Genomic DNA, 19220 nt, shown 5'->3' on the forward strand with positions numbered 1-19220 from the left:
AGAATTCAGGCTGTAACTGGTCAAAACCTTTAAATTTCAGAGTGCGAAAACCATTTCATATTATAACAGGTCGTTGTACTGACTGGATTTTTTGGCTCAAATTAGCCTGTGTGTGAGGCCTAGATCTGTATTGCTTTTTATGGAGAAGGCTTACACAAAGATTTGGAAAAATGTGCTACAAACACACTAAAAGTGTGTAAAAGTTTTTAGTTTTTTTTTTCTTAAGTAACACCACAAAAAACAAATGATACCAAAAATCAAAGGACTAAGATAAGTGTGGACAAAGGTTTATTTTAGAGATTGCGTCTAATAAGGAGTTCTGTTCAACAAATGCATGAAACTTGCAATAAATTTATGTTTCAGCGATGGCTGAAAAATCCTTGTGGATAATTATACTTGAAAGGCTTCATACGACTTGGTCCCCTGTGGTAGAAAAAAAAAACACATGTAAATGAAAATAGAAAGGCTGAGAGAAGCATGCAAAAGCATTGTATTATTTATTTTTTCTTTCCTTTATTAGAATTACAGACTGGTTCTGGACAGTTGAAACCCTATAGTCCTACTGACTAGGAGCACTAAAGGAACAGAACAATACTATTAATATTGTATTAAAGTTCACAAATTAGAAAGGGTGCACTTTTAAAAAGCTTGTGCACTCTTGAAAATCTATTTTGCTTAGGAAGGTCTCTTAACAAGATTCAGAGTGTCCACAATTAGGACCCTAGAAATCAGCTGTAATATTTAAGGGGAACAAATATTCAACAACACCATCCCAATGTAAATAAGGCCTTACACAATCACCATTTAAAGTGTATCTCCAGTTAGAAGAGGTTTTTCATAAATAAATAGTACATGTGTAATATCTTAAAGAAATACGTTTTTTTCTTCATTATCAGGCATATATTTTCCACATATTAGTTTATGAAGAAGGGAGGGGGATAGAAAAGACACCCCACATAGCTGCTGCTCATACGGTCTGTAATTCTGAACACTTGTAGCACTGCGGTTTGTATATAAGAGGCTTCAAATAGATAGAATTAGGCAACAAATCAATTAGCCAACCAGCTGGAAGGAGAATCATTATACACCCCTCCCTTCTCCTTAGAGCTCTATGTGTAAGGCTGAATATGGAGACCAAAATAATGTAAACAAGTAGTGAAAATGAAGATAAGGAACAAGAGAACAGCTTAATAAGTGGTGAAGGAAAAAGATCTCCTTAATAATATATATATTGGGCTAGGTTCACATCTGCATCGGAGACTCCACCGCAGATTCAGACGAAAATCTTTAAGGAAAAAAGACCTGCAGAGACTGACCCATTACAGTCAATGGGGACCGCGGGTAACCGCTGTTTTAGTGGACGGGCTCTGTTGTTTGGGTCTCCTGGTGCACCCAAAAATTGGAGAATTACAAAGTTTCTTAGTTTCACCTGTACTATTCATTTAGGAGAAGCTGTTTCTAACTAGAGGTACACTTTAAATCAAAGGTGCTGGTGTAATCCACAGATGAATTGGGTATATCTGAGCAAGAGTTCTCCAAGCCTGCAACAACCAGATGATTTGTTGAGTTGGATAGTGTGATTAAAAACCTTTTCTTTACTTGAACTAAGCTTCCACAAATTTCTAAAATTATGTTTTGAATTACAGAATATTTTTTACAGCTGACAGTTTATCAAGCTTGCTTCAGGGACATTAAAACAAACACTTTCTCAAAATGTGTGTGTGTGTATATATATATATATATATATATATATATATATATATATATATATATATATATATGTGTGTGTGTGTGTGTGTGTGTGTGTGTGTGTGTATATATATATATATATATATATATATATATATATATATATATATATGTACGTATATGTGTGTGTGTGAGTATATTGCTAGAAAAACAGCCACAGTACAAGTACAAGCTTTACAAGCTTCCTTACATACCTGACCAAACGAAGACATATCTTCTCTGGGGGAAATTCATGTGGACCCTCAACACTGTTATCATGGCATTCAGTCTCCAAATAGACATCTAACAACATGCACAATCGCTGCATCTGATTTGTCAGCAGCTGGAACCCTGGGAAAGGACCAATGAGTTCCTTGTAGTAGACATTGATTTCACTTTCCATAACCTTCAGGGTAGTATAAAGACATGAGGGATCAAAAACCATAATTCACACACAGTGTCGCATATCAGAATGTAGAACTACTTTAACACATCACATAGTACAAAACTTTTTTTCTTAAGTCCATTCCCGCCAATACAATTTTTCCTTTTTTTAAACCCCAATTTTCTCATCCCACCTCATCCAAAAGCCAAATGAAGGATTGATTTTTGTTGGAGAAGTTGTATTTTCCAATGGCACCATTTAAAGAGGTTACCATAAGTATTTAATCAGTATTAAGAGTAATTGAAAGTATTTAGTTATGGAAACACCAAATGTATTTTTTTTTAACCCAGGACCACCTCTATACTATTTATTTCTATAAGAAACATGACTTTAAATAACTTTTTATTTTTGGGGGGTTTGACCAAAGGTGTCGATTTGGGTATTCTCCCTCTCTCTTTTTTTTTTTTTTTTTTTTTTAAAACTGTGTGTACTGAACAGGATGAATACGTTTATTGTGAAACGGGAGCCACAGCCGCTACTACATCCTTACAATGTGCTAGTGCTGGCCAGCACTATGGAGTCGTGAGGCTGACTTACTACTTTTCTAGAAACCAAAGACGGAGGCTGCAAAGCTCCTTTAATTCACAAGAAAAGCTAGTGAGTGAATTTCTATAAATATTTAGCAAACTATGCATGTAATTAATTCAATATACAGTATCAACTATATAACATCATTAATGTTACTTTTACTTTGAAGCTGAAATCAAAAACTTTCTTCCAACTCCACCAAAAATTGTCCCCAACTCAGATTTTACAGCTAAGGTTGTGGCAGATGCAGCACCTGATATCATTGGAGTACCAGATGTTGACTCCCCACTTATCTAATATTAATGACGTTAGATCAAAAGGTCAAAATGAATTATGTAAAAATATCAAAATTACAGAAAACCCTATTAAGTCTCCTAAGTATAAACTACCCTGAAACACAGGTCAGGGGGACTGCTAAGCTAGCAGTGCATGATGAAGGAAGCCAGTCAGTTAGAGATCTACTACACCTAGTTGTGCTGTACTTTATAGCTGAACATGTGAAAGGGAAGTCGACAGGCACCTTTCCTTTAGCTCCCAAGTTCCTTGGCAGCTACAAAACAGTACACGCACTGTTTTACCTGTTAATGATCACACCATCACAAAATTTTCTAATAAACTTACTCTGATGTTTTCATCATTTCTGGAGCTACGTTCTCCCTTCCAGTTGAGGCAAAGACTGAACAGTGGTGGGATCAAGCTATAACCGGGATTAAGGACTACTGCTCCTTGAAGTTTGGCTGCAAATACAAGACAGAAAAAAAAAGAAATTAAACATAGCAGCCTGCAATAGAAATAAAACATAGACAGGCCTGGGAGCCTACTAGTACGGTGGATACCAGTATGGGGTTAATATATAAAAGGTGAGACATACAGTACTCAGTGAGATTAAGTATATTAATCTACAAAACACTTTACACAGGGTGACTGAACTACCCAAAGTGACAACATGAACATAGCCTTAGGCTGGTCTTACATGGCCGTAATGATTTTACGGTCCACAAGTTTCTAACCAGCAACATAGACACCGCAGACGCCTGTGAACTGCCGCACTCGCCCATAGAGTTCTATGTGTGAGTCCGTGCAGTGCCGTGAATTCATAGCCTTTGCAGACCTGCTCTATAAAGTGAGGACCTCGGTTGCGGCCTGGCACACCACGGATAAAATATCCGGTGGTGTAAGAGGCCGCACTGAATATAATGTGTCCGCAAATGGTCCGCAATTAAAAACCCTCAATTGCAGACCATTTGCAGACTTACATTACGGCCATGTAAGACCAGCCTTATACAGGCATCTTTCCTACTCTAAATACATATTCATTATGGGCATTCATCATTGAAAAGGTCACCCAGGACAGAATGGTAGTGAAACCTTTATAATAAGGTTTACTGTAAAAACCTTAAGCTGTTCATAAACACTGTCTACTATTTTAAAGAGGACCTTTCACCGATTTGGGCACAGGCAGTTCTATATACTGCTGGAAAGCCGACAGTGCGCTGAATTCAGCGCACTGTCGGCTTTCCCGATCCGTGCCCCGGGTAAAGCGCTATCGGTCCCGGTACCGTAGCACTTTACAGTCAGAAGGGCGTTTCTGACAGTCTGTTAGGAACGTCCTTCTCTACAGCAGCGCTAATCGCGCTGTGCTGTGTGAGCGGGGAGGAATGCCCCCTCCCTCTGCTCACAGTGCTCGTCCATAGACTAGTATTATCAGGAGGGGAGGGGGCGTTCCTCCCCGCTCACACAGCACAACGTGATAGGCGCTGCTGTAGAGAAGGACGTTCCTGACAGACTGTCAGAAACGCCCTTCTGACTTTAAAGTGCTACGGTACCGGGACCGATAACGCTTTACCCAGGGCACAGATCGGGAAAGCCGATAGTGCGCTGAATTCAGCGCACTGTCGGCTTTCCAGCAGTAGATATAACTGCCTGTGCCCAATCTTATGAAAGGTCCTCTTTAACATCAGCCTAGTTACATCAATTCTTACCTGTCCCCCTCTCAATCATAAAGGAGTAATACAGATTAGTTTCCTGAGCTAATCCATACTCCACAACTTCCTTAATGTACGGAAGCATCTGTAATGGAGAGAAGCGATTTAGTTAAATAATAGTGCACAAAATGTAGCACTGAAAAGGAAAGTCAACAGAAAATAAGTGTTTAAATCACATTTTAGTATGAAGCATTTTTTAAGAATAAAAAAAAAATCCCAAAAAATCTTGAAGTTCAAACTCTTGCCACTAAGCCTAAAATAGTTTTCGTGTATGCAGGACTTCATCTTACAGCACAAAAGTAAACAAGATAGCTTCCATCAAATTGTTTCAGTTGGTGTCAATGGAAACGGAATCAGTCTGTGACCATTCTTTGCAACAGTTGCTGTCATCCTATGCCAGAACAGCAACGGACATTAGCAATGATAGTGTGAATGCTCCCTAACAGACACATTCACTTACTATGAGCTAGAAAATGATCATTACAATCACACTGATCTATTAAGGAACTAAATAACCATTAAAATAAATAAATACAAAGAAGTATCCATTTTTTCATGGCTACTGGACAGTTCCTTATTTACTTGCTGTACAGAAATGTATGGAAGGTTGGCAACTTTGCTGTGGAATGGAAGCTGGATGGATGAAGAACCATGGCAGCAACATGACCAAAACCCCTGCCGCCATGTCTGTCACAGTTTTTAAATATATTGATAGAATCTAATTACTTAATAACTGATTTTACAAGGCATTAGGGAGTTTTTGACTATACTACAGGAGGTTTTTTTTTTCTTTATTTAGTCATTGGTTTCAACAAAAAGAATATATGTAATTAAACTTCACGTACCACATAATCTTCATATGGTATCATATACCATCTAGTTAGACGGGATACGACCTTTGCTGGAAATAGATTCTGGCATTCTCCAGAAACTGGAATAATGCCATGCTCTGTAAAACAAACCACTATGTCACAAAATAAAAAGTACAACATCTGGGGCAAACAGATGGAATAGGAATGAACCACTTACCTAAAGAAGCAAATTGTTTGTGCAGAGACAAACGTGACATTAGCCGTGACCTCAGTAACTTAATAGTTTTTTCCATGTGACTTGCACTTAGAGTGTTGTCGGCTATGACTGACGGCTGTGAATGAGACATGAAGTAATGTATTTTAATCGTGTTATTACAAATGCTGATAGGGAGACAATAAAATCTAGCTTCATGTTATGTTGTGTATTCTTTACCTGTGGTTGATCTGTTGGAAAATGCAGTCCTCCCATTGTTTGTACCCACAGGTATGGATGACCAAGCTCTGAAATATAGTCACTCAGATCCAAGATACTGCAATGATATCAATGGTAATTACACAGTTAATCAGGGAGGTAACAGGTAAATAGGAGAGCAGGACTTGGGGCTTAAGCAAAGTACATTACAGTTTACCCTGAGCAGAACATGTACAGTGAGCATTGCAACTTTAAACGGCTCTAACTCTTCTCTGGAGCTGTGATCTGTGGAATCTCGGCTTTATAATAAGATCATGTCTTTAGCCCACAAATATTTAGAGATATCACTGGATAAAGTGGAGGAGCATACACTCGCACTTTCACTTTAACCAGTGTGCAGAACAAGTATAGCTGACAGTGCAGGTAGAGATTACGTTATTGTTCTTCCGTTAGTCCCCTGACTCTCCTCCCCAAAAACAATCTCAATTGTTCCTTTTGATGATTTTATTGTTCTGTGAAAATCTTCAATAAAGACTTTAAAAAACAAAACAAAAAAACAACTCACCCCACTTTATCAAACTGGAACTGGTTAGCTGGGTTGGGAGTTTTCTTTCCATCATCTCCAGGGTACAGGCAGCTAAGAACTGTTTCAGGGTTCAGTAGCTCACTAGGTAAAAGAAACATAACAAAACTACCTTTAGACACATCCAAAAAAGACTGAGTGACTTTTCCATGGTATATAAGTTTTCTTTTGGCCACTCACCCGGCATTGATGGAGCTTGCTAGTTCAGAACCTGGCACAACTTTTGCCTTTACAGTGAGGATGTTGAGGTTCATGAGGAAATAGAAGGTAAGATTTAGAGAGCTGTTATCTGTAAATGAGAGGGGAAAAAAATTAAGAAAGAACCGTCAAACTTTTTTACCAGCAAAAACATATTCCACGGTAAAACAAGGGCTAATAATAAACTACCTTTGCATTTCACAATGAGGGAAACAGAGAGTGGGTGCTTCTTTAACATCTCCTTCCTTTTATCATCTAGCTGCACACCAAGTGTTGGACGCCGCCGTTTCTATAAAAAATAAATAAAAAAAAAGGTCACAGTTAAACAGTGAAAACGCTTGCAAGGCAATTACAGGTTTTTGTTCCTATAGTTTTCAGAAAATCAGTTAGTGACGCCTCAAACACAGCACATATTTTAAGGAGAAGTGCTGCTGTTGATTTTTCCCAATATTTTAATTTTCCACAAAACAAATATCCCCTTATCCATGCAGATCAGTTAGAGTACAACCACTCATACACCCACTGATCGGAAGAATGGGAGACTTTAGTCCCGCTTTCTGAATGGAGCAGTGGTCGGGCAGCGCGCTCAATGCTCTTTCAATGGGAGTGCCAGAGATTGCCAAACTACAGTACTCAGCTATCTCTGGCACTCACATTGCAGTGATCGAAATGGTGTGCAGGCTGACTGAGCACAGTTCCATTCAGGAAAAGGGGACAAAAATACCCCCCATTCCTCTAATCAGTGGCCGTATGAGCAGTTGAACCGACATTAATGTGCAAATTACCCGAATCCTATCAATAAGAGATAACTTGTTTTGTGGGAAAACCCCTTTTGACTTCGGCACCACATTGTGGAGAAGCCGTAATTTATTTTCTTTTTAAGCCAAAGCCAATAGTTACTTCAACACAAATCTATTAGAAAATATTCATGCTACTCCCCTTCTTCTAAATTCACCCTCGGCATTGGCTCGAAAAGCTGAAGTAAAAGTAGTATTTCCATAACATGAGGCCTCAGTCTCAATCTTAGACAACTCTCTATATACAAGCCTTGACACAACCTTTGAATACTTTTTTTCCCCTAAAAATCATGGCTCTAAAGACAAACCACAATCGGATCCCTACAAACAGAATAAACACCTTAAAATCATGTATTCCTTTGATCTCTACAAACAAATGAGCAAGGTTTTTAATCGAGTGACTGACCCAAGAACGAATGGATGTGAATACATATGAAATATTGTGCCCACTCAAATAGGAATTGTGAAATTAACCAATTTCCCTCACCGTTGTTTGCTCCTCCTCTGCATCAGAATCACTTTCATCATCTAGGAAAGTAGAAAGGAGAAAATTTAAATGCTTTGCTGACAACTTTTCAGAGCAAGGTTGCTTTACATTTTGTCTATATCACAGCTTCTACCATTATTACGCCATGTATTTAAATCAGTATTCGCAGAATGACAATGTGTCTGCTATCCACAGGAAAGGTGATAAGTGTTGCTCCTGCAGGATCTATTTGGCAATGTTAATGCTTTTAGCAAATAACATTGTTGAGGTCTCATCAATAGGTCTGTCAATGAGAAGACAAGTACAGCACTTGACTATCTCAAGCAGTATCATATAGCTGAATGGAGCGGCCGCCTGCATCTGTCACTGCCATTCAGACATCTACACCAATCCAAAATTATTCTGAAACTACTCTCTAACTGCCACATTTTAATGACCAAGTATAAAGTGAAAATGCTACCATTCAATTTATTGGTCAATGTTTTATGAACTTTGCAAAGCCATTGCGGCTTTGCAAATCGCAGCATGTCAATTATATTTACGGAAACGCCGGCAGCTTTCCCGTAGATATAATGTTAAGAGAAAGTCCGCAGAGGAAAACTTTGAACTTTCTCTTAAAAGCGCTGCGGAAAGAACTGCAATGTGTTCATGCAGCGGTTCTTCCCGCTGTGCTTTAGTGCTGCAGATACGGCCCGCGGGTCTTTAGCCTAAGGGTAAGTTCACACAGGTTTTTTTGGTCTGGAACCTGAAGCAGATACGGCCTCAAAATCCTGACCAAAAAACTCTGTGTGAACTTACCCTAAGGCTGAGCCTACTTAGTGACTTATTTCTTGCAATCTACACGCGATCATCAATAGCTTTTTTACATTGAGATAATATGTTAACGTTACTCAATAAATGTCTCACCCCCATCATACATTATATACCTTGAGAGTCATCAGGTGGTTTAAATAACGCTTTTGCTTCTTCAACACTGCCTTCAATGCAGACCACAAGCTTCTTGTCTACAACAGAATATGGAAAAATGTGTAATGCAATTCTAAAAGGTTAAAATAAAAAAATAAATAAATTGATGTGTATCTATGTTGCATGCCACTGTGAATGTGTATACAAACACATGGCACTTAATGAAAGATAAAAAAAAGAAAATAAAACATTTGCCGTATATCTAGATATTTACATACATAATAAAATTTCTATTAATAGAAATCACTTTCTTTTTACTATAACACCATACTGATATTAGAATAAAATAATTTGACATGCATAATCGATGCAAACACCACCATTAATTCTTTAAGCTCCACACCGCAAAAGCACATTGTAAAACAGCAAAAGCGCAAAAGTCAAGAGACTTGCAGCCACTACGTCTCTCCCGAAAGCCTTCTTGATACCATAACGCAAAATGCTGTGTGTCTAAGATTCATCACACAGGTGTAAAATTAGGTGAACTGAAGATGTATACTCACCCTGCCTATAGGGCTGGGAGTAACTCTTCATGTGGGCTGACATCAGGGCAAAGGTGAAAACAGATACAGAAAAGCAAGACATAAATTAAGAGAGTGAAGACAGGCAAAAGAATGTATGACAGGACAGCAAGGAGACAAGTGTGAAGATATCTTGACCACTAGACAGAACAAGACAGGGAACCCTGGGCTAGTCCATGTGACCAATCCTCAGGGATTATAAGGAGCCCCTGTCAAAAAATAATAAATGTACACAGCCCCGAGAAGAGCCATGCAAGACAAAGAAAAACAGTAAAGGGGACACAAATATTAATATTTCATTTCTGATCAACTTTACATTGCTAATGAATTGACCAGTATAACAAGCAATCACAATAATGTGTAGACAATAACATTCAATGGCTCTTCATCAGTCTCATGAACAAAACACCAGCAGGACAAGAGTCTGCCACAGCTTAGTCATTCATTGTAATTCCCTGATCAAAAGGTATAACAGATTTTGAAAACATCTGTAACCTTTATAGCACTTTAAAGTGAATGCACCATGTATGATTTTCTTTGCCTATTAAAAGCAGATATTAGAAATATGTGTTTTACAGCAGGCACATGGATCACAGATACAACAGACAAGATATGTTCTCATTGACACTAATAGCAAGATTTTCTAAGTTATCTGTGAGAGGTTACTGTGCAGGAAGGGGACGAAGATTATCACATATTGTCAATGGAGGTGCTTATGTTGCCTATATATGTGTCATCTCTCACTGTAACCTTGGCTGTCATAACAAGATGACTTCTTAACTGTGATCTTGAAGCCTTAGTCTGTTATTTGGCTTAGTAGCCAGTGTGAAAACTGTAGAAGTTTATGACAATTATTGGTATTCTATTATTCATTGCATGTCTAGTGTGTTGTATATTTACTTTCATAGGAATTTAATCTATTTATGAATTCAGAACAGGAGTTGGAGCTGCGTTGTAAAAATCTCAGTCAGTGGTTTGGCCTACCGACTTCACAGCCCTCTATCATGATGCATTCCCTTTAATCAAGCTTTCCATTTTTATTGATGTCAACAATCCAACAAACCGCTAAGGGAGCGTTCACACTACCGTCATTGTCCGACAGGTAGTGTCCGCTGCTAGTGTCCGTTCAAAATCTCGCACGGACATTAGCATCAGACACTAGCTGTGTCCGTGACATTTTTCATTCATTTAAATGGCGATCGGGTGCGTTCTTTTGCACTCCGTGCCTGTCCTTAAGTGTCCGTTCCTAAAGATGTCCGACTTTTCAAGCGGACAGCAAAACCCGACGTAGGTTTTTTCTGTCCGCTTGAAAAGTTGGACATCTTTAGGAACGGACACTTAAGGACAGGCACGGAGTGCAAAAGAACGCACCCGATCGCCATTTAAATGAATGAAAAATGTCACGGACACAGCTAGTGTCTGATGCTAATGTCCGTGCGAGATTTTGAACGGACACTAGGAGCGGACACTACCTGTCGGACAATGACGGTAGTGTGAACACTCCCTTAGAGACACCTGTGTACCCATATGAACAGAGACAAAAAGCTGCTATGTGCATTCTCAGAGGCCACCCCTTTATCTTACACAAAATACAAACTTCTTTTAAGGGAAAAAAAACAGCCAAACAAAACACTTACCACATGCCTGGCTGTATGCACTTGCCTGAACAAACAGCACATACAGAGGTGCAGGTAAATGTCGCGCTGTCTCATACTGTTTGTGCATACAATCGAATGGCATTGATAGGTATTCCTGTACCGGCAATGAAGCCTAAGGAAGGAAAAAAAGCAAGACTGAATTTTTAAAGACACAGCCCTTATTGCAGTGCAATCCAGGATCACCTCAGTGCTAGAACCAACAGTAGAATGTGAATTCCTGCTATTATTGATGTGTTAGAAGGCAAAAATGGTAAACTGTAATAAAACGAATAAAGCTACTGTTTTAACTCACATTTACAGCTACCTCTGGTTTGCACATCTTTGGATACAGATAGACATTTACTACTCTATTTACTACTCTACTCATTCTCAACACCATAAGTACTAACAAAGAGATTTTAAAACATACTGTAAAACGTCTTGAGAACTAGATTATCCTTCCCTTCCAAAACGCAGATAGCACTAGTGGCGTTTGTTTGTCAATGCATACTAGCTGTACTTTACAGTTTACATGGTGACCCTACTGGTGTTACGTAACACAATGTAAATTCAGTTTGATCATCTAGTGGCAGGACCTCTTGTTAGGCAGCCACAAAAACCCAGCTATTTGTCTGGAGAATTACCTCATAACTTACTAATGGGAAACTTGTAAGAGTTCTGTAAGCAGTATCATTTATTCTCCTCATTTCAATGTAAAGCTAGAGCTACACAATTTTTCTGATTTAAAGAATCAAAGTGTAATTTTGCCATACTCTATGTAATGGCAAAAAAGCTGTAATAGGACATTAGGGCTTACCTTAGTCCTCACTTTGAAACCTTCATGCCCATACAAGGCATGTTAATATAGTGCTAAAGTCACAGTGGCAACCTCTTGTATAATATTAGCATAGGGAAAAGGAGGCATCCACAACCATCTTTCTTTCCCCGTAAACAAGACAATATGTTGATATAACAGTACTAAGTGGCTTAACACAGTAAAGGCTAAGGTAAGCTCTGAAACGGGAATACTGCTAGTTATGCCATTACACGTTAGTGTATAGCCATTCCCTTCCAGCTACAACTGCTGTCCAGCAGGACACTGTGAAAAGGAGTACCACTGTCGCTCAATAGTTAAAACTGAAATGTGACAGAAAATCTGTATGTATATCCAAGGTAATAGAATCTGTGGGAAACAAAACAGGATATGAGCAAATGCTGATTAAAGAAATCCTGCAGCAAATGACCTGCATTATATTCTGAAGCTGTGGTTGGAGGCTGTTCAGATATTCTTTCTTGACTTCAATCTCCTTTAGAATCTTCTCCTTACTAGCCAAACTCTCCTTATATTTCTCAGCCAACCTAAGGAGGGATGAGAAACAGATCTCAATTATTTCACTAAATATTAAAATCTCATAGAAGAAATTGACTATAATGTATGAATTATAGACAAACAAAAATGCAGTGTGTTCCTAAAATGTGCATAAGAGCTAGTAGCAGTATTAGGGCAGGACAGCCATTTCTAACCTTTTCCTCTGTTCAAGCTCCCAGTCAAGGCGGGCTAATGTTTGCTGATGTGGGTCAGTGGATGTAATCTCAGATTTGCTGATCTCTTGAGGAGCATCTTGATAAAATTCTTCCACACTTACAAGTTCAATTTCTTCATGTTTGGATCTGCATAGAAAGCAGGATTACAAGCCATTACATTAAGACTGCAACACAAAGATTTGTCCTGGGACAAAACAAATATTAAGAAAGCAAAAATGCCTTTCTGTATTACTTAAACTCCAAACACTTGGTGATCTCCTTCTGAAGGTGCATAACTTCATACAACAAGTTCTGTAGCTGCAAATGATATGCATCCACCTTCTGTTTAGCCTAGAATGCAGAAAAAGAAATAAATAGATTAATAAAATAAACCAAAAGTTACCGATTTAAAAAGGTGGTTCAAGAAATTTAGTATTGGATCTTATCTGTCAGAAGTAAAACTCAGATGGGAGGAAATAATAGATGGCTGTAGCCTCAAACTATACTGGTTTTGATTGCTGTTGAATGCGCTTTTTGCAAAGTTTCCGAAAGCAAACAACCAGTTGGGTTTTTTTTTTTTCACACGTACATTGCCCTGTTATCAAAACAGTCAGTCTATGTAATCAAATGGCCCCCTTTTTTTTTTTTTTTTTTTTAACACTGGTGAAACGGATATGAAAATGTGATCTGAATAGAGCCCAAGTCCTGTGCAATGCTTAATATCTTCTGCTATTAAGTATTTGTTGCCAGGCTCCCAACTGGGGCACAGCAAATCAACAGTTTGCAGGTTTGAGTTACAGTAAACCTATCAGGTGTCCTTCCCCAATCCAAGGCTAAAAATTTGTCACTTTCCAGAAAGCTAAAGTGAAAATTTTAATAAATTCCCCCAGTGTAGACTACCTATACACAAGTTAGATGATAAATGTTAGATCAGGTCAAGTTGAGTTTTTTTTAAGCACGGACAACAAGAAATCTCTACATGGTTTCTTGCTACAAACAGCTATGTTTACTATAGGGTATGTTTTGTCTAAAACATTGCGGCATTTTAAAGACAAAATGGAAACTGAGAGAAGTGTCCTGGGGGGGCGGGAAATTCCCAGATAGTTTGTCTTGATTGACAAGCCTATTGAAGCAAACAGAGAGAGGCTTGTCAATTAAACAGAATTGCGAGCCTGAGAAAAATGCTAATAGTGGAATAAAAAAAAATAAAAATCATAAGACACATTATAAAATGTTGTGTTACCATTTCAATGCTTCAATTATTGGATGTAAGCCACTGCAAGTATATGATTTATAGGGAAATACATTCATGCAAAAGCTGCATACCTCATGAGTTTGATCTCTAGCCTTCTTTAGTCGGATGTGAGCCAAGCGATTCAGTTTTTTCAGGGTCATGAAGTGCACACAACTTTGGATACGTTTTTCCTCAATCTCTGTAGACTAATACAGGAGACAATTAAACAGAGATTAAACTTATAATAAATGGAAGCATTAATGTTATTTATAAAAAAAGAAAAAAGGAAAATTAGAGATTTTCTTTTCTATTGCAGTATTTAGCATCAAGACCAACCCTTGACCTAAGTGATTAGATCCAAATCACTGAGAAATTAATCTCTTGGGTTTTGGCCTGGTATGCATAGTTTTGATGGTAAACATTGATTGTTTAAATACATGAGCTAAGGCTCAGAAGGAAACGTCTGATCCAGATGTGCACATAACCTAAGCCTAGGAACAGGTAAACTGATTTAATTACCACATCTTTGCCACCCTTGCTTTTAAGTTCCTGAATCTCAGCCATGAGTCTCTGCAGATCTTCACAGGTTTCCTTGTAAAGCTGATAGTCCTTTTTTGGGTCTCGCAAATCTACTTCGGATTCCTCACTATAATATCGTCCTTCCTGTACAAAGATAAAGATAATTGTTGGGAATTTGGAAACAAGAACTTGCCACAACATAAACACTTTCTGAACCTGGAATCACGAGTTTCTTACTTCTATCTCTCCTACTAAATATAAAGCAGGGACAGAATGGAGTATAATAACGAAAGACTGTAGCTCAAACTACACAGGATTTATAGACTGTAACTGTGAAGACATAGATTAACGTTGGTGCTGTAGTTAGTAGTGACGTTCCACTTCTGGAAATGGGGAAACAGATCATCACCATGTAATAGGAGAATGTCCCTGGGGCCGTCAGTCACATGACCACCCCAAGGATGTTGGTAACTATACATTTTTGATAAATTATGCAATTTAGAAAGTAAGCGGGGGAGGGTGTTTAGATTAGTGTAGGAATTTCTATTTCCCAGACCACCCCTTTAATATAAAAATCTCTCTAAAAACCTTTAAAGTGAACACACCCTTTCCCAATATTATGGTTATGACAATCTACCTGTTCCTCATGGCGGCTTCGCTTCCCTTCTTCACTCCGAATGACTTTTGGTTTCCTTTTCTTGGCATCTGAAGACATTCTTTATAGTGATGTTAATCACACTGTAAACAAAACACCAGAAATATCCATTTACATCGGAAACAACATATAGCAATGAATTATGCTGGGAGTTGTTGTTCTACACCATTTTCCGCCTCTACTTTTCACACGGTTTACGTATACCGCCAAGATACCTGCCGTGGTTGGCCACTCGGAATGGAAACGGCAACTTATGTAATAAAAAAATATATTACATACGACCGTGACTGACAACTTACACAGCAGCTCACTGTAGTCAATAGATGAAGCAGATCTCCCCTACTTCCGGTTGCTTAGCCGTGCGCCGGCCGGAAACACGGCCTGTGACCCCTGCACTCTACCATAGAGCTGGCAGCAGGGAGGAAAATCTGACGAGAAGGTGCAAGACTGTGAGGCGCGCCCCCTGGACGTGGCTGTGATAAACACAAAAGGATCTCCAGACGAAGGAATTGAGCATGCGCGTTGATATGTGTAGCGGAGAGCAGCGTCTTATATATAGAGTGAACATACACGGAATGTTGCACTACATATACACCATTAGCCATGACTTAAATGGATTCACACATCAATGTAAAAGATGTAATACATTACGCTAAACCTCTCAAATTTCAAAAGACTGAAAGAGACAGTGTGTGCTGTATTATGCTGCCTGCGAGAAATTACAGCCCCACCCACTTCCACTTTAGCTCCACCCATTCCCATCAATGTCTGTTTGTGCCCCCACACAGTATAAAACCCCTACCAACCACACCAACCAACTTTTGAAGAACAGAAAGAGGGACAAAACGCGCTATGCAAGCCGCTGCAAATTTAGCTCCGCCCACTTTTATGTTGACACCGCCCTTTCACATTCATTTTCATGTACCCCCACACAATATAATCTTCCTACAGTCACCTGTACATTATATGTCCCCACATTATAATGTCCCCTTCCAACTGCGCACAGTAAGAAGTCTCTCTCCTGGTGCCCCAGTTTAAACCGGGGGAAACTAGAGGGGACATGAAACTGGAGCAGCTGGAGGGGGACATTAAACAGTGGGGGTGGTTGGAGGGGGACAATAAATTAATGGCTGCTGAAGTGGGACATTAAACTGGGGGCAACTAGAGGGGAACATTAAACCGTAGGGGAAGCTGGAGGTTGACATTAAAATGGAGGCAACTAGAGGGGGACATTAAACTCGGGCAGCTGGAAGGGGACATTAAGCCGTAGGGGTAACTGGAGGGTGACAATAAACTGGGGGTAGATTCGGACTGGCCCACCGGGGAACCGGTGAATCCCCCGCTGGGCCCCGATTCTCATCTCAATTAGTCCTGGGTCGGCAGCTAGCGCAGGACCTGCATACATTAAGAGCAGAGGGAGGTCCCCTCAATGCCCTGCTACAGCACTGATATCAAAAACTCCCCGTTCTTAGCTAGAGAGGAAAGCCCAGGAGGGGGAGCTAATCGCTGTGCAACTCCGGGATACTGTCTGAACCTTGCTCCTGCGTCTGCATCCTGCAAAGAAATGGAGAGAAGAGGCGAGGTCTATACAGTAAAGTGAAAGGAAAATACACACAGGTACATGCTGGTATAATTGTTCCTAGTAATGTTAGGCATTTGGGGTTATTAATTTAGTTACCAATTAACCCCATCATGTTCCTCACATAAACCCCTGTATGCCTCACATAAAGGTTACTAATATGTAAGACATACATAGGGAGGTACTAAAAAGGAGCTTAATAATGAAGATACCTAATTATTACCTCCATATATCTCATATATCAGTAACTCTTATGTGAGGCACACAGGGGGTTAATGTGAAGGACATGATAGTGTTAACTGCTATTAAAGGGATCCTATCATTCAAACTCATTTTTTTCTCACTAACACGTCGGAATAGCCTTAAAAAAGGCTATTCTTCTCCTACCTTTTGATGTCTTCGCCATTCACTCAAAATCCCGGTTTTTGTCGGTATGCAAATGAGTTCACTCGCAGCACTGGGGGCGGGCCCCAGCACTCAGACAGCACTGGGGGCATCCCCAATACTGCAAGAGAACTTTCTCCAGCACCGCCTCCATCTTCTTCAGCAATGGCCTTTTCCCACGTCTTCTTCCGGCACGCGGGGGCAGGGGTGAACCATGGCTTTCTGCCGCCTGAGGCAGACGTCAGAAAGCCGTAGCTCCCCCACCCCCCGGAGGAGGGGGCGGGGCCGAGCGGAAGGGGGCGGGGGCGGGGCTGTACAGATCGAGCGTCTTTAGCAGGCAGGGAGAGGACCTGCTCTCTGTCTGAGCGTGAGGGGCGGCCGCTGGAGCAGCACTGCTCCAGCGACCTCCCCAATCCACCGCTCAGTGACGGTGACCCTAAGCCAGTCCAGGACAGCTTGTCCTGGAATGGCTTAGGTCAGCAAAAATGCCGCCCTCCCCGTGGCCCTGGGGGGGTGAAAATTCAACACATGCGCAAGTCGGCTCTGCCAGCGGGCCTCGGGCAGAGCTGACTTCACATGCGGTTGGCCATGGAACTACAGGAGCGTACTGCGCATGCTCGCGTTAGCGGCCACAAAAAAATGGCTCTGCCTGAGGAACCGACTTGCGCATGAGTTTAATTTTGACCCCGCGCGCGCTGAAAGAAGGCGCGCATTGCGGAAAAAATCGTAGTGCAGACACGCTGCGATTTCCAAAACCGTTGCGGTTTTGAAAATCGCAGCATGCCAATTATATCTACGGAAACGCCGACGGCTTTCTCATAGATATAATTGTAACAGAAAGTCCGCAGAGGAAAACTCCATGAACTTTCTGTTTCAAAGCGCTATGGGAAGAATCACAATGCGTTCACATGCGCAATTGTTCCCGCAGCACTTTAACGCAGCGGTTCTGGCCCATGGGGCCTTAGCCTCAGGGTGTTTTTTTTCAGGCTGTGACACACTGTGTAACCAGATGCGGTTACATACCTCCCAACCTTTGAAGAACTGAAAGAGGGACAAAATGTGCGGCGCGCATAGCGTGCCGCAGCAAATTTAACTCCACCCACTTTTATGTTGACTCCGCCCATTCTCGTTTATTTTCCATGTGCCGCCACACAGTATAATCCTCCTACAATCACCCGTAAATCATATGTCCCCCCTCTATCTCTCCCCCAGTTTCATGTCCCCTCCATCTCCGTCCCAGATTCATGTCCCCCATCTCTGCCCACAGTTTCATGCCCCCCATCTCTTCCCCCAGATTCATGTTCCCCATCTCTGCCCCCAGATTCATGTCCCCCATCTCTACTCCCAGATTCATGTCCCCACATCTCTGCCCCCAGATTCATGTCCCCACATCTCTGCCCCCAGATTCATGTCCCCCATCTCTACCCCCAGATTCATGTCCCCACATCTCTGCCCCCAGTGTCATGCCGTCCTCTCCTTCATCTGCCCCCAGATTCATGTCCCCCCATCTCTGCCCCCAGATTCATATCCCCACATCTCTGCCCCCAGATTCATGTCTCCACATCTCTGCCCCCAGAATCATGTCCCCACATCTCTGCCCCCAGTGTCATGCCGTAATCTCCTTCATCTGTCCCCAGTTTTCATGTTCCACCTCAATGTCTACACACAAAAACAACTTAAACTCACCTTTTCCTCGCTCCCCCGCCGCTCTCTCCGCAGTCTCGCTAACACAGTTGTAGGTGCGATGTGACATCATCACATCGCGCCTACACAGCCACTAGCCGGAGTGCAGCGGCAAAGCAAGGAGCTGAGCTGTGACAGCTCCTTGCTTTAGTCACGTATGTATTCAACTCAGATCTGCGTTCTTGAAATCGGGACATACCTCCCTCCAACCGGGACCGCGGGACGCATCACCGAAATCGTGAATGTCCCACGGAAATCGGGACGGTTGGGAGGTATGCGGTTATAGCCAAATACAGTCCATATTTGCCTCAAAATCCTGACCAGAAAGATGGCTCCCATTGAAGTCAATGGGAGACGCTCAGGAGCTTTTTCCGGGAGCTGGCTTGTGCCTTGCGATTCGGCCTGAAGACACTCCCCCCTCCGGACTAGGCCCATTCATTTGGGCATAATCTGAAGCAGAGTGCGTGGCTGGATACCGGTGCAGTGCACCGGCTTTCAGTCGCGACTCCCCGGTTTTTGGATTGGAACCTGAGGTGGCCTCTG

General features: G+C 41.0%; 1 protein-coding gene across 2 annotated transcripts; it reads right to left on the bottom strand.

The window, feature by feature from the left end:
* Positions 1 to 282: 282 nt before the first annotated feature.
* THOC5 (THO complex subunit 5) lies at positions 283 to 15404 on the bottom strand. 2 transcript variants are annotated; one of them, XM_075276568.1, is made up of 21 exons: positions 15331 to 15404; positions 15014 to 15114; positions 14377 to 14520; positions 13950 to 14063; positions 12877 to 12974; positions 12624 to 12770; positions 12344 to 12458; positions 11100 to 11232; positions 9445 to 9480; positions 8902 to 8979; positions 7976 to 8016; positions 6881 to 6980; positions 6674 to 6782; positions 6476 to 6577; positions 5932 to 6028; positions 5716 to 5830; positions 5532 to 5635; positions 4684 to 4771; positions 3323 to 3438; positions 1944 to 2134; positions 283 to 423 (listed from the first exon to the last, which is right to left on the bottom strand). In XM_075276568.1, exons 2-21 carry the CDS (start codon positions 15089 to 15091, stop codon positions 360 to 362), a joined length of 2070 nt encoding a protein of 689 aa, XP_075132669.1. In that variant the 5' UTR covers positions 15092 to 15114; positions 15331 to 15404; the 3' UTR covers positions 283 to 359. The 2 variants fall into 2 exon arrangements, with proteins under 2 accessions (XP_075132669.1, XP_075132670.1); XM_075276569.1 differs by lacking the exon at positions 9445 to 9480.
* Between the last annotated feature and the right edge of the window lie 3816 nt (positions 15405 to 19220).

Source organism: Leptodactylus fuscus, chromosome 1 (assembly GCF_031893055.1).
Source record: "Leptodactylus fuscus isolate aLepFus1 chromosome 1, aLepFus1.hap2, whole genome shotgun sequence".
NCBI lineage: Eukaryota > Metazoa > Chordata > Amphibia > Anura > Leptodactylidae > Leptodactylus > Leptodactylus fuscus.